Source organism: Topomyia yanbarensis, unplaced genomic scaffold (assembly GCF_030247195.1).
Source record: "Topomyia yanbarensis strain Yona2022 unplaced genomic scaffold, ASM3024719v1 HiC_scaffold_51, whole genome shotgun sequence".
Classification (NCBI taxonomy): Eukaryota; Metazoa; Arthropoda; class Insecta; order Diptera; family Culicidae; genus Topomyia; species Topomyia yanbarensis.
This window is the reverse complement of record NW_026683725.1, coordinates 76,913-93,346: the sequence shown is the minus strand read 5'-3', so window position 1 is coordinate 93,346 and position 16,434 is coordinate 76,913. Positions and strand designations below refer to the sequence as shown.

The following is a 16,434-nucleotide window of genomic DNA, read 5'->3' as shown; positions in this document are numbered from 1 at the left end:
CGAAATATGTCGCAGAGCCAAAATAAAAAGATTAGGAAAGTTGCGCGATAAGTATTCCACGGAAGAACTTGGTTTAGCGTCAGCCGTCAACGCTAATTCTACTGGTTTCCGTTTAGTTGGCAGACAAATCGAACGATTGTCGAACAGTCCCGTCAGATCTACCGTAGAGAATTTAGGATCTATGGCTGTCCCGATTGCAGAAGCGTTTACTGCGGAGGAGGCACTTAGATTTATTTGTGAAAATGATTTTTCTAAGGCGCAGTACCAAAACATACGCAGCTCAGTTATGCAGAAGGGTTTGGACATTTATCCCGCGTATAATAAAATAGTAGAAGAAAAGAAACTATGCTATCCGATCGGTATGTACTATTCTCAAAGATTCGTCCCTGAATCAACAATTTTTTTCAGGAATTTCTGTTCAGCCTTCTTGTGCGTATGTTCCCCTTCAAGCTCTTGTTAACCATACCGTGGAACGACTCATCTCGTTTCTGAATATTGGAGTTCTACCACTGCATCCTGAGGATAATACGTTTGTTATCTTTAAGTGGGGCTGCGATGGGAGCAGCAACCATTCCCGGTAGGCAACATTATTTTTCTTCTAAACTTTGACTGACAGTCTCTTTTCCACTTGAACATAGATACAAGCAAATGTGCGTTGACGAAGATGAAACTATTCGAGTATAACGATTCGCATATATTTGCTCTATCTATAGTACCTTTACGTGTAGTTAGTCGCCGGAAAGATGAGTCAAGAGATTGCATTCTTTGGAATAATGATTTTCCATCTTCAGTATCCCTGTGCCGACCAGTAAAATTAATTTTCAAGAAGGAAAATCCTGAACTAACAAAGGATGAAGTTGCCGCGATGAAAAGCAAATCGATGAATTAGTCCCGACTATAGTAAATGTTAATATGCGCAAGATTCCGATTAGTTCAAGCTTCATATTTTCCATGGTTGATACGAAGGTAGTGAATGACGTAACAGGCACACCGTCTCAAGCGTGTTATATATGCAAACGCTCCGGAAAGCGATTGAATGATCCTTTACTGGAAGCCAGCGATCCACCGGATAGTTTATATGTTTTTTCGCCTTTACATGCATTAATACGAGCAATGGAGTTACTATTGAATATTGCTTACCGTTTAGCTCTAGCAAAACCGCGTTGGCGCGTAGGCAAAAATACCAGCGAGCTTAAGGAACGACAAATAAAAATTCGACAAGCGTTACGTGACCGTTTAGGTCTTCGTATTAGCGAACCTTTGCCAGGTGGCGGAAATTCTAACGATGGTAACACAGCTCGAAAATTTTTCAGAAACCGAGATGTCGTTGCAGAAGAAACCGGGTTGGACGAAATGTTGCTAGAACGTATGTATGTGCTATTAACAATCATCAACAGCAAATTGGGAATTAACGCGGATGCTTACCGGAGTTACGCCGAAGATACACGATTGCTTTATGTACGCCTGTATGGTTGGTACGCTCTCTCACCAACCGTGCATAAACTCCTGGTCCATGGAGGAAGCATTATTCAACATAACATGCTGCCAGTAGGTATGTGCAGTGAAGAAGTTCAGGAAACCAGGAATAAAAGTATTCGCAGATTCCGAGAATTCCACGCACGCAAATTCGATCGACTCGTCAATCTTGATGACGTTTTCAAGAGACTTCTTGTTTCATCAGATCCTATAATTTCTCTTAAATGTAAACGTCGAATTCAACGAGCACCGCTGGATATACCTGAAAATGCAATGCATCTACTTTTGAATTAATTGGCATTGAATAAATTCTCCTTATATAAATCATAAATTGTTGTCATAGCCAAATTATTTTTAATGAACACATTCTGTATTGTTGATATGTAAGCAAAACAGAAAAGGAAATACAAAGGCTTTATGCAATTTCTTTTATGTCGCTATGCGATAAAATTTAAAACTTTGGTTAGTAAATTTAAAATTACATGCTTAAAAAAAATAATATTTTCCAATTTTTGCCCAAATATACTTAAAAGTATGCTCTTTTCTATGGTTCAATCCGAACTTACTTTTATTTGCCCCAATCAGAGATAATGACATTTGAAAAAGGGCTATTTATGAGCGAAAAGTTTCCATAACTTTTGAAAGTATAAAGTTAGACTTTCAGAGTTATGAAAAAACGTGGATTGAAGTTTTCTAAAAGCTGTTCAAAGGTTGTTTTAACAAAATATAAAATTTCTTTCGAACATTAACAAGTCTCAATTTTACATTTGGATTACTACTTGTAATGAACTTAAGCAGTTCATCTGTCTTTTTACCAGCAATAAGCAAATTCGCCAACTCTCTTCGACTAATATCCATATTTACTAGTTTTATTTAAAACGAATAAAATCAGAAACCTTTTTTGACAGTCGTTTCACTTATGCAAAGCTTGCTGCGATGAGAGAATGATATTTGAAAGTGGCTTTTTTCATAATACAACGATATGTGTGTAAATGCTTTAATGCGTTGAACCTGCAAAACTACAAACTTTAAATCTAAATTGCAAATTTTAAAAAAATATCGTATTCGCCAATTTTTGCTCAAATATACTAATAAGTATGGTCTTTCATGTGGTGGAAACAGAATTCAATTTTAGGTGCCCGCATCAGCGATATTGAGCCTTGAAATAGGCTATTTTTTTAACGAAAAGTGTCCATAACTTTTTAAAGAAAAATGTTAGACCTTCGGTGTCTTGGAGAAAAATACTCGGCTTGAAGTTTTCAATAAGCTGTTCAAAGGTTGTGTTAACAAAAAGTAAAAGATACGAAAGTTATACTAAAAAAACGTTTTTTTCAGGAACACCCTAATCTTTTTTTTTAAATTTCTTGTATAACAAAAACTAAAAGAGATAGAGCTTTAATATGTTCAACAAATTTATTCAAAATTAGTTACTTTACAACTTTGTGGAAGACTGTGGAGCTCTATCTTTCATCAGTAAAAAGTTTATTTTCGTATTTTAGATAAATTAGAACCACCCTAATAACTATTCCAATAAAAAGAAGCATCTTCTAAAGTACACAAATTCATCCTAAGACATGATACGGCTAAATTATACAGGTTTGTCAGAAAGTAAAAATTCCTCCTAAATTAGCGATCTGGACCACTGTGCATTGGAATCATTGGATTCATTGGATTCATTGGATTCATTGGATTCATTGGATTCATTGGATTCATTGGATTCATTGGATTCATTGGATTCATTGGATTCATTGGATTCATTGGATTCATTGGATTCATTGGATTCATTGGATTCATTGGATTCATTGGATTCATTGGATTCATTGGATTCATTGGATTCATTGGATTCATTGGATTCATTGGATTCATTGGATTCATTGGATTCATTGGATTCATTGGATTCATTGGATTCATTGGATTCATTGGATTCATTGGATTCATTGGATTCATTGGATTCATTGGATTCATTGGATTCATTGGATTCATTGGATTCATTGGATTCATTGGATTCATTGGATTCATTGGATTCATTGGATTCATTGGATTCATTGGATTCATTGGATTCATTGGATTCATTGGATTCATTGGATTCATTGGATTCATTGGATTCATTGGATTCATTGGATTCATTGGATTCATTGGATTCATTTGATTCATTTGATTCATTTGCTTCGTTTGATTCATTTGATTCATTTGATTCGTTTGATTCATTTGATTCATTTGATTCATTTGATTCATTCGATTCATTTTATTCATATCTTTAATTTTATGCATTTCATGTTCAGTCATTCGTTTTATTTCATTCAATTTGTTAGTATGAGTCAATTTATTCTATTAATCTTATAACTATTTCTAAATATAATCTTAATTTTTATGTAATAACCTAATCTAATTTGATTCGCGTATATTATAATTTTGATTTACATTAATTTTTCTACTCATTTTTTGAATTTAAAAACCTATTGTTTCATTTTTTGCTTTACTTTTTTATTTCGGTCGTTTTGTTGATTTCTATAATTTATTCAGTTTATTCGAGATTTTATTCGTGCAAGACTAGAAACTGTTTTCATCCCACCTCTAGTTGGGTGCCTATTTCTCGTGAGTTCTGCAAACTAATCCAATAGTGAAATGTGTAAGAAATGTCTCACCTCACTGCTAGGTGGATTAAATCGGTTTTTCTAATTAAAAATCATTTATCCCTCATCGTAAATTGTTTACAGTTCAAGTTTTTCGCAATATTTGCTCTACGTTTCGTCACATCAAAGCTTTTAATGACATTTTAAATAGTTGGACGCAACCTTTGAACAATTTCAAAGATTTCATGAAGTGATTTACCTTCATTTTAGTGAGTAATAATTAGTTTTCGTCCCATAATGGCAGCTAGTTTATTTTTTTAACCATTATGTTAATTTGAGGGAATTGCTTAAACTAGTGTAGAAGAAACTGTACCAATGAACACTTTTGTGTAGCCATAAAATCTATTTTTTAAGTAAAACAAAAAATAAAGAAATAACAGGTTTTAAAATTGACTTTTCAAAAGTGTACGAATATGAAATTGTGCCATTTTCACACCAAGTAATAATTTTTTATGTGTAGTGTACGGAAACTTGCACACTTTAGATTACAAATGATAAGAAAATGATAGATGATGATTCTACTACCACCTTTTCAAAACAATACCTATATTAAATAGCGCAAACATTTATGAAACAATATCAAACATACACACTAAAGGTGTACGAATGACATAGTGTCACTGTAGTTGGATTTTACTAAACGCACTTTTTATTTTAAAGCTAAAATTCCTTTTTTTACTGTAACTTGAAAACTATTCTACTGTAAATTGTTTGGACCTCATTTTGGGATGCATTTTACATCAGAAATGGTGTTCGAATATTAAAGTTCAGATTTTTATTTTTTATTTTAAAGCTTTTCTCTCCCAAATTGTACAGCATATTCCACACTGGCACTGGTGTAGTGTAAATCATCTGACTGTTTTTGTCCCAATTTTTGTTTTTTTTATGCAAACCGCCTGATCCAAAGAAATAAAAATTTGATGATAAACCTCTGGGACGGGACCTGCGGAAAGAAGAAAAACGCGTGTCAAATTTAGGGTTCGTCGCGGTTGCGGTAATTACCGCAACCGCGCGGTATTTACCGCACCCGCACCGCAAAATCTGCGGTGCGGTAAGACACTTTTTCCCGCAGATGCGGTGTGGGAAAGAGCTTTTACCGCGCGGTTTTACCGCAACCGCACCGCAAAAAAAAATTATAAAGTGATAATTTTGATTATTCTAAATTGATAAACAGACTGCTATTACGAAAGAAAATCTAGCTATGTCCGAAATATTTTGACGCTATTATTTTTACTACACATTTGGGACACTAGTTATTTTATACTTCTAAGTAAAACTTCACAAACTAACCATTTCAAATTCATAAAATGCAAGATCCAAATAGAGACAAAATTATTACATCATTTAAAAACAATAAATTTGTACTCTTAAATCCAATTTAAAATCGCATCACTTCTACTGATTTCTGTTGGAAATCGTTGAAATATGAAACGTTTCCGATATCAATTTTTCAACTGTGAATTTTGATTAATTTAAAGAAATTAGAGATTAACTAATTATGCTGGGACTTAAACACAACCCAAAGAATATAATTATCTTCATCAAACCAAACGAATTAGGAGAATTAGGCCAGTAAAGGATACACATGTATTTTCATACAGCGTCCAAAAATTAGGAGAGGTCCAAATTAGGCTGATTATTCTATCATTCGTTCATCAACATCGTATTTCTATCTTGATTGCTCTGTAAATTCAATGTGAGTCAATGCAGTCAATTTTATTGGACTCTTTCTCAAAAAGTATGCTACATAACTTTTTTTCGCGTACTTCCATTCCAATTTACGATAGTTTTCTACCAAATTAAGTCCTAATATTTTTCAGTTAACCCTCCAGCACTCGCGCGAATGGTTCCCCGAATGAGCAGCCTCTGGTGCTGAAAGAAGATTTCGCTAGAGTTTCGGAAGGTGTTTCACAAAATACAACGGCGCGTGTGCTGGAGGGTATTTTGTAGCTTTTTTGAAACTATTTTTGCCAAATACCACATCGTTTGACTCCCGTCCACTTTGATTGAAGTTTTTGCCATTGGCTCTTTGGGAAAATATTCGAGGAAAATACATTAAATGCTAGAACTTTCGAACTAGCGTTAAGAAAATTACACTTCATACATTTTTAAAGCGAGCAATCTTAGTTTCTGAATGAGAATACATATGTTTCTTGAAAAATGCGGAAGTTAGAGTTTTGGGATATTTTATCCATAAAACACCCTATTTTTAATAACATTTCTGCTGTATGTTACATATCATACATTTTTTGCAGTTTTTTAATGTTCAATAGTTCTGTAGCGGTTGAGACCGGACTCCTGATTAAATGTAATGTATAGAGGAATTTTTTTCGTCAAATATGGCGTCGTTCTTATTGATGAAATGCAATATGTTTTCATTTCACTGTATTGGAATATATGCGCTACTGTATAGAACTACTGGTATTTCGATTTTAATTTTTTTTGTTGGAATTCCATGTCAAAAACATTGAAAATATGACAATTTAAGGTAAAAATACTTCATTTCTTTTTAAATTTTTATTCCATTTTTTCAATTAACTGAAGGGTTGCTAAAATAAAAGTTTTCCTATTACTGCAGTAGAATGTTTTTGAATGTATAATGTTTGCCTTAAAATGTGCGGAATTGTATTAATAGAAAATGCAAAAGTTAATTTTTTCTTAAAAATTACATTCTGAGGATTCTCTTAAAGTTAAATTTCGTGTAAATAAGAATAATTTTATTTTATATATGGTTACACAAATGAACCATTTTTCAATACAAATTTTGAAAAATATAAAAAATTTACCGCATTACCGCGCGGTGCGGTGCGGTAAATAAAGTGCGGTTGCGGTAAGCGGTGCGGTTTTATTATTTTTTTGCGGTTGCGGTGCGGACAATCCATTTACCGCCCACATCCGCACCGCGACGAACCCTAGTCAAATTGATCCGGCACGCAAATGTCAGATTGAACCGGTTGTCCTCAGAGTGATTAATATGGGGAGTATTGTATTTGAGAAAATGTTAACTTTTTCCAAATATATCAATAAATTAATCATCAGATCAATAAAGTTAGCTGGTTCACACGCATCGTTCCCAGACGACAACATGTGATAATTAACTGGAAGCAGAGCTAGACGACAACATGCGCGCTCTAAGGAAAACAGTAACAACAACAGGTGTTCTGAGAAGCGCAGCTGGTTACATCGCCTGGCTGAGGTTATATATAGGCCGATAGGGAACATTATTGTTCAGTCTTAGTTGTAACGTGTAGTGAATAGTTCCAATAAATTATATTTTTTTATTCATTGTAATTAAGTAAAATGTAACTGGCCCCCGAATAGGGACCAGAGTGAAAAGTTTTTTTAGTCACGACGCTACAGTGCAGTGAAAAAAGTGAAAACAAGTTCCATCTGACCGCATCTAGCAGCTGTGAAGAAGGACGCCCCGAGTCACCATTGGCAGCTAAAAACTCGGCAACGGAAAAAAGGGATCCCGTCACTTCACGGGAAGGATTGGACGTCACTCTGGTGCCTGACCCCAAGACGTGATTGCCCCGATAAAGGACAGCAACCGCACTTCCCCTGATAGAAGTTGGAAGTTAGTATGATAAGGAGTATATTGTAATACTACGTTCACACTACGAGTTAAAACGTGTTTTAACGTTATCTTGATGACATATTTCTTGTTGCCAATTATTAAAACGTGTTTTAACTCTGTAGTGTGAACATAGTATAAGTATCTTTAAATATTTTCAATTTGTATATCAATAAAAATTTAACTAGATAGTAATTTAATACTAATTAAAAAAGGAATAGTGATTGAACAGTGATAAATTAAAAAAGTGATTCATTTGTGTTTTAAAAATTGAGGTCGAAAGTTTAATCGATAGTTTAAAAAATTTAAAGATTAAAAATATGACAGCACCAAATAATTCATCACAAATTGTGGAAATTTTAGCTCGTTTGTCAGCGCTAGAAGCGGTAAACGCTTCTTCGGCTGAAATAGATTATAGTGATCCTTTTTTAACATACCAAAATCCTGATGGATCAATTGCCGATCCATCAGTAATTGAAAGATTACCAGATTTAATTAAAGATATACCAACTTTTGATGGTAAATCAGATGAATTGAGCAATTGGGTTAGGGACGTCGACAATTTAGTAAAAGCGTACCAACCCTCAGAGCAAAGTACGGTTGAGCAAAAAAATAAATTTTACGCTATTTGCACATGCATTCGAAGAAAAATAAAAGGAGAGGCAAACAACGCTTTAGTCAATTCAAATGTCAACATCAATTGGCATTTAATTAAAAAAAACCCTTTTGACGTATTACGGTGAAAAAAGGGACTTAACCACCTTGGACTACCAACTAATGAATTGCATACAGAGAGGTAGACCTCTAGATGTTTACTTCGATGATATTAATAAATTTTTATCTCTTATTGCTGGACAAATCAAAACTTGCCCTGAATATACACATCCAGAAGCTTCACGTGCAATGTTAGATATGTTTAATAGAAAGGCAATTGACGCATTTATTCGTGGTCTCGATGGAGACGTGGGAAAGTTTTTGAAAAATCATGATCCTGAATCTTTAGCAAACGCATATGCTTATTGCATTACGTACCAAAATATTGAATATAGGAAAAATATGATCAAACCAAAATATATTGATGCATTTTCATCAGGTCCTCCAAAAATTCCATCTAAAGTAAATCCACAACATCAATTTTATAAACCCCCGCAAATTCCTCCAAGAATTTTCGCGCCACCAAAAAATATAAACCAAAGATATCAGTTTAGACAACAAAATCCTCAACAAACGTATTTTAAACCATCGCAACAATTTCCTCAACGAATGTTTCCGAAACCACCTCAACGATTTCCTCAACAATTTCCCCAACAATATTTTAAACCTCCTTTAAATTTAATTCCACAGACTAAACCTCAAACGAAAAATCCATTTTTACCAAAACCAGAACCGATGGAAGTTGATCAGTCTATTAGGTCTCGCCATATTAACTATGCAAATAGACCTCAAAATTATCATCAGTCAAAACAGTTTCATCTAGAGACAAATGAAAATTACGATGCAGATCCTGATATAAATCAATATTTTGAACAGATTCCATATTTAACAGAAGAAAGTTGTAATGATGGAATTTCTTTTGAGAGATACACCAGTGGCCTTGAATATCAAGAGCACGATAACAAAGCACGAAAACGAAATTGATGAAAATTCAGCCGAATTGAATTTTTTAGAATAAATTCATCATTACCATATTTTCTATATTATGGTAATGAAGAAACTCCTTTAAAATTTCTAATTGATACAGGATCAAACAAAAAATTTATTCATCCAAAATTTGCAAATACCTCACATGATGTAGAAAAACCATTCTTCGTATCATCTGTTGCAGGTTTTAAAAAAATGTCTAAATATTCCCAAGCACCAATATTTAAACCATATTCTAATATAAATGTTAAATTCTTCCATATGGATAAACTCAGAACATTTGATGCAATTATTGGGCACGACACTCTAAAAGAATTAGGTGCCATAATAAATACATCAAATGAACAGCTCATTATTAACAATAGTATTATTCCTTTATTACAGCATCGACTTCAAGAGGTTAACAAGATCCATATCCAAGATGAACATTTAATTCCAACAGAAAAAAAAACAAAATTGATTAACTTAATATCTATTTTTCAGGATTTGTTCCAACCACCGGACGAAAAATTATCCTTCACAACAAGAGTTAAAGCTGAGATCCGAACTATTGATGACAATCCCATTTATTCCAAATCTTATCCCTACCCCCAAGCATTAAAGACAGAAGTCGAAAAACAAATTAAAAAATTATTAGATGATGGTATCATAAGACCATCTAAATCATCTTATAATTCTCCAATTTGGATAGTTCCAAAAAAAATGGACGTCTCAAATATAAAAAAATTTCGTCTTGTTGTTGATTTCAGAAAACTCAACATTAAAACAATAAGCGATCGTTATTCTATTCTAGATACTTCCTCTGTTTTAGCTAATCTAGGTAGGAATAAATATTTTACTACTCTCGATTTAGCTTCAGGCTTTCATCAAATTCCAATGTTAGAAAAAGATATAGAAAAAACTGCTTTTTCAATAAATAATGGCAAATATGAATTTGTTCGAATGCCATTTGGTTTGAAGAATGCCCCCAGTATTTTTCAAAGGGTTATGGATGATGTTCTCAGAGAATACATCGGAAAAATTTGTTATGTCTATATTGATGATATAATAATTATTGGTAAAACTCTTGATGAGCATATTACAAATATTAAAACAATTTTTGAAGTACTCAGAAAACCAAATTTTCGTATCCAACCAGATAAATGTCAATTCTTCAAAACTGATGTAGAATTTTTAGGATTTATTGTATCTCAGAATGGATTAATGCCAAATCCTAAAAAAGTTGAAGCAATTAAAAATTATCCTCAGCCCACCAATTTAAAAGAACTTCGTATGTTTTTAGGTTTGTCAGGATATTATCGACGATTTATAAAAGACTACGCAAAACTTGCAAAACCGCTTACAATGTTATTAAAAGGGGAGGATGGCCATCGCCGTATTTCAAAAAATAAATCCAGAAATTTTCCTGTTAATTTTAATGATGAAGCTACAAAAGCTTTTGACATATTGAAAAGTATTTTGTCTTCAAATAATGTTCTTATTATTCCAAATTTCGATGAACCGTTTATTTTAACAACGGATGCTTCAAATAAAGCACTAGGAACAGTTTTATCCCAAAAAACCAGATAATGGAGAGCGACCAATTACATTCATTTCACGAACACTTTCAAAAACAGAAGAAAATTATGCAACTAATGAAAAAGAAATGTTGGCAATAGTTTGAGCATTGAATACACTTCGAAATTTTATTTATGGAGCAAAAATTTTAATTTATACCGACCACATGCCTCTGACTTTCGCAATATCTCCCAAAAATGTAAATGCAAAATTAAAAAGATGGAAGGCTTATATTGAAGAACATGATTATGAAATGTTCTACAAAAAAGGAAGCGCAAATGTTTTTTTTTCAATTTGTTTATTTGATAAGGCACGTATGCGTTAGCTTAAAGGTGCCATTTTTTCATTGTTTTACATTTTGAATTTCTTAAAACTAGGGCGTTACACATTTCAATATTGTTTTGTTTTATATAATGAAACTAAAAAAAAAAACTTTACAGCTAACTTATACATATAAAAGAGGGTATAATATAATATTCGTAAGATTTGGGGGACGGGTCATTTTGTGTGTTCTTTGTATAGTAATTCACTTTTTAGAAGGGAGATTGTAGGAGAAATTAATTATTAACTAAGCGGAACATTTTACAAGCTTATTAACTAGAGATAACTAGAAAGAGTGGTTCAAGATTAAGGGGAATTAATTAGGGCTATTTTAAAGTAGTGGTACTGTTGTGCATTTCTTAACGAGATTAAATATTGTTCAACTAACTAGAAGATAGGGGGGCACATAAATTTTGGGAAGATATTCAAGGGGAGAAGGGGGTGAAGTCATACATCTGTGTATCAGAGACATGGGAGGGTGGGTGGACAAGACTGAAGGGGGGGGGGGGGGGGGTGAGATATAAACTTTCAGTTTCCGGCATCAGGAATTAACGGCCAGGATTACAGATTCGAACGGATTGATCAACTAACACTAGAAGATAGGGGGGCACATAAGTTTTGGGAAGATATTCAAGGGGAGGAGGGGTGAAGTCATACATCTGTGTATCAGAGACATGGGAGAGAGGGTGGACAAGGCTAAACGGGGGGGGGATATAAACTTTCAGTTTCCGGCATCAGGAATCAAAGGCCAGGATTACAGATTCGAACGGATGTATCAAGTATTGGGACGCCGGGCGGTTTTCCTCGAGCCGGCAGGGGTTCCTTCAGACGATTTCGTAGTACGGCTCAGATACGGATCGGAAACACACCGCGTTGCGCGTGTGATATTGTACTGTAGATCTCGTGTTGTTGGTTCATTCGACAGATGTTTTGTCTCGTCTTGGAGTCGTATCAAACCATCGTTGGGGTACGGTAGGCGGAAGAGGGCACTTCTGAGAATGATAAGAGAAAAGATAGGGCAAAAATAGATTTTCAGGATTTGTTCCAACCACCGGACGAAAAATTATCCTTCACAACAAGAGTTAAAGCTGAGATCCGAACTATTGATGACAATCCCATTTATTCCAAATCTTATCCCTACCCCCAAGCATTAAAGACAGAAGTCGAAAAACAAATTAAAAAATTATTAGATGATGGTATCATAAGACCATCTAAATCATCTTATAATTCTCCAATTTGGATAGTTCCAAAAAAAATGGACGTCTCAAATATAAAAAAATTTCGTCTTGTTGTTGATTTCAGAAAACTCAACATTAAAACAATAAGCGATCGTTATTCTATTCTAGATACTTCCTCTGTTTTAGCTAATCTAGGTAGGAATAAATATTTTACTACTCTCGATTTAGCTTCAGGCTTTCATCAAATTCCAATGTTAGAAAAAGATATAGAAAAAACTGCTTTTTCAATAAATAATGGCAAATATGAATTTGTTCGAATGCCATTTGGTTTGAAGAATGCCCCCAGTATTTTTCAAAGGGTTATGGATGATGTTCTCAGAGAATACATCGGAAAAATTTGTTATGTCTATATTGATGATATAATAATTATTGGTAAAACTCTTGATGAGCATATTACAAATATTAAAACAATTTTTGAAGTACTCAGAAAACCAAATTTTCGTATCCAACCAGATAAATGTCAATTCTTCAAAACTGATGTAGAATTTTTAGGATTTATTGTATCTCAGAATGGATTAATGCCAAATCCTAAAAAAGTTGAAGCAATTAAAAATTATCCTCAGCCCACCAATTTAAAAGAACTTCGTATGTTTTTAGGTTTGTCAGGATATTATCGACGATTTATAAAAGACTACGCAAAACTTGCAAAACCGCTTACAATGTTATTAAAAGGGGAGGATGGCCATCGCCGTATTTCAAAAAATAAATCCAGAAATTTTCCTGTTAATTTTAATGATGAAGCTACAAAAGCTTTTGACATATTGAAAAGTATTTTGTCTTCAAATGATGTTCTTATTATTCCAAATTTCGATGAACCGTTTATTTTAACAACGGATGCTTCAAATAAAGCACTAGGAACAGTTTTATCCCAAAAAACCAGATAATGGAGAGCGACCAATTACATTCATTTCACGAACACTTTCAAAAACAGAAAAAAATTATGCAACTAATGAAAAAGAAATGTTGGCAATAGTTTGAGCATTGAATACACTTCGAAATTTTATTTATGGAGCAAAAATTTTAATTTATACCGACCACATGCCTCTGACTTTCGCAATATCTCCCAAAAATGTAAATGCAAAATTAAAAAGATGGAAGGCTTATATTGAAGAACATGATTATGAAATGTTCTACAAAAAAGGAAGCGCAAATGTTTTTTTTTTCAATTTGTTTATTTGATAAGGCACGTATGCGTTAGCTTAAAGGTGCCATTTTTTCATTGTTTTACATTTTGAATTTCTTAAAACTAGGGCGTTACACATTTCAATATTGTTTTGTTTTATATAATGAAACTAAAAAAAAAAACTTTACAGCTAACTTATACATATAAAAGAGGGTATAATATAATATTCGTAAGATTTGGGGGACGGGTCATTTTGTGTGTTCTTTGTATAGTAATTCACTTTTTAGAAGGGAGATTGTAGGAGAAATTAATTATTAACTAAGCGGAACATTTTACAAGCTTATTAACTAGAGATAACTAGAAAGAGTGGTTCAAGATTAAGGGGAATTAATTAGGGCTATTTTAAAGTAGTGGTACTGTTGTGCATTTCTTAACGAGATTAAATATTGTTCAACTAACTAGAAGATAGGGGGGCACATAAATTTTGGGAAGATATTCAAGGGGAGAAGGGGGTGAAGTCATACATCTGTGTATCAGAGACATGGGAGGGTGGGTGGACAAGACTGAAGGGGGGGGGGGGGGGTGAGATATAAACTTTCAGTTTCCGGCATCAGGAATTAACGGCCAGGATTACAGATTCGAACGGATTGATCAACTAACACTAGAAGATAGGGGGGCACATAAGTTTTGGGAAGATATTCAAGGGGAGGAGGGGTGAAGTCATACATCTGTGTATCAGAGACATGGGAGAGAGGGTGGACAAGGCTAAACGGGGGGGGGGGGATATAAACTTTCAGTTTCCGGCATCAGGAATCAAAGGCCAGGATTACAGATTCGAACGGATGTATCAAGTATTGGGACGCCGGGCGGTTTTCCTCGAGCCGGCAGGGGTTCCTTCAGACGATTTCGTAGTACGGCTCAGATACGGATCGGAAACACACCGCGTTGCGCGTGTGATATTGTACTGTAGATCTCGTGTTGTTGGTTCATTCGACAGATGTTTTGTCTCGTCTTGGAGTCGTATCAAACCATCGTTGGGGTACGGTAGGCGGAAGAGGGCACTTCTGAGAATGATAAGAGAAAAGATAGGGGCATTTAAATTTGGATATTGATGGTTTTGAGGAACGTGTATATAAGGGACATGTAGAGAATATCGCGGCTTGCTAGTACATCTCGAACCGGGACATTGGGAGATCTTCCTCGGGCCCGAAGGGAATCGAATAGTTGAGATCTGGCAGAACAGTACTCGGCGCATGCCCAGACAACATGTTCGATTTCGTGATAACCGTTGCCACAAGCGCAGATACCGCTATCCACGAGCTCAATACGCCGGAGATGTGCGTCCAGCGTGTAGTGATTGGACATGAGCCGAGACATCACGCGAATGAAATCCCGACCCACATACATCCCTCCGAACCAAGGTTTCGTCGATACCTTAGGGATTATCGAATGTAGCCACCTTCCCAGTTCACCATTGCTCCATGAAGTTTGCCAACTTTCGAAGGTTCTCTGATGAGTAATACTGAAAAATTCGCTGAAGCTAATTGGTCTTTCATATATGTCACCTTGCAAAGCGTCCGCCTTAGCTAAAGAGTCCGCTTCTTCATTACCTGGAATGGAGCAATGCGAGGGAACCTAAACTAAGGTAATCTTGTACGATCTTACAGACAAAGCACGCAGGCGCTCCCAGATTTTCCCCAGAAAATATGGAATGTGCTTTCTAGGTTTCATTGAACGGAGAGCCTCGATTGAGCTGAGGCTATCCGAGACAATAAAGTAATGATCGGTGGGCAAAGTATCAATGATCCCAAGGGTATACTGAATAGCAGCAAGTTCTGTGACGTAAACTGAAGCAGGATCATTGAGTTTGAATGAGGCGGTGAGGTTTTGATTGAATATACCGAAGCCAGTGGAGCCGTCGAGGCTTGACCCGTCGGTGTAAAACATCTTGTTGCAGTCGACTTCTCGAAATTTACTATGAAAGATGCTTGGGATCACTTGCGGACGTATGTGATCCGGGATTCCACGAATCTCGTCTTTCATGAATATGTCGAACAATACAGTTGAATCAGAAGCATGAAAGAGATTGACACGGTTGGGATAGTATGAAGAAGGATTGATATTTTGTGCCATGTAATCGAAGTACAAGGACATAAATCGGGTTTGAGAATTGAGCTCGATAAGCCTTTCGAAATTTGCAATTACTAACGGGTTCAAGATATCGCATCGGATGAGCAATCGATATGAGAGTTCCCAAAATCGATTTTTCAGCGGAAGGACGCCCGCCAGCACTTCTAAACTCATCGTATGTGTCGAGTGCATGCAACCCACCATGTTCCGGTTATTGTACGGAGAAAGTTGATCCTTTGCTGGCATTTCTGTTTCAGATACCTAATGTGACATCCCCAGGTTCCTTTAGAGTCGAACCAGACCAGAGATATTTGAAAGTTGAAACCTGAGCAATAGTTTGACCCATTAATTGAAGCTGTAGTTGCGCTGGTTCACACTTCCTTGATAATACGACTAGCTCAGTTTTCTCCGTGGAGAACTCGATACCTAGCTGGAGGGCCCAAGCAGACAAATTGTCCAAGGTATCTTGCAATGGTCCTTGCAGATCGACGGCTTTGGGACCTGTAATAGAGACCACACCGTCATCTGCAAGCTGCCTTAGCGTGCAGGAATTGACAAGACATTCGTCAATGTCATTCACGTAAAAGTTATAGAGAAGGGGGCTTAGACATGAGCCCTGGGGAAGACCCATGTAGCTAATTCGTGATGTCGATAAATCACCATGCGAAAAATGCATATGTTTTTCAGACAGCAAGTTTAGCAAAAAGTTGTTTAGAGTCGGTGAAAGACCATGCTGATGCA

The 16,434-nt window shown here is 35.3% G+C and overlaps 1 protein-coding gene across 5 annotated transcripts in view; it reads left to right on the top strand.

Annotated features, from left to right (window-relative positions):
• LOC131695749 (uncharacterized) overlaps nt 1-16,434 on the top strand; it is a 55,656-nt gene that overhangs the window by 20,588 nt on the left and 18,634 nt on the right. Inside the window, exon 2 of one of the 5 annotated variants that reach the window (XM_058984264.1) lies at nt 9,808-11,625. The exons of the other annotated variants lie outside the window; for them this stretch is intronic. Within the exon in view, the coding sequence (XP_058840247.1) occupies nt 9,808-9,925 (118 nt within the window). The 3' untranslated portion in view covers nt 9,926-11,625. Of the gene's footprint in view, nt 1-9,807; nt 11,626-16,434 lie in introns of those variants that run through there. 5 annotated transcript variants of the gene reach the window in all.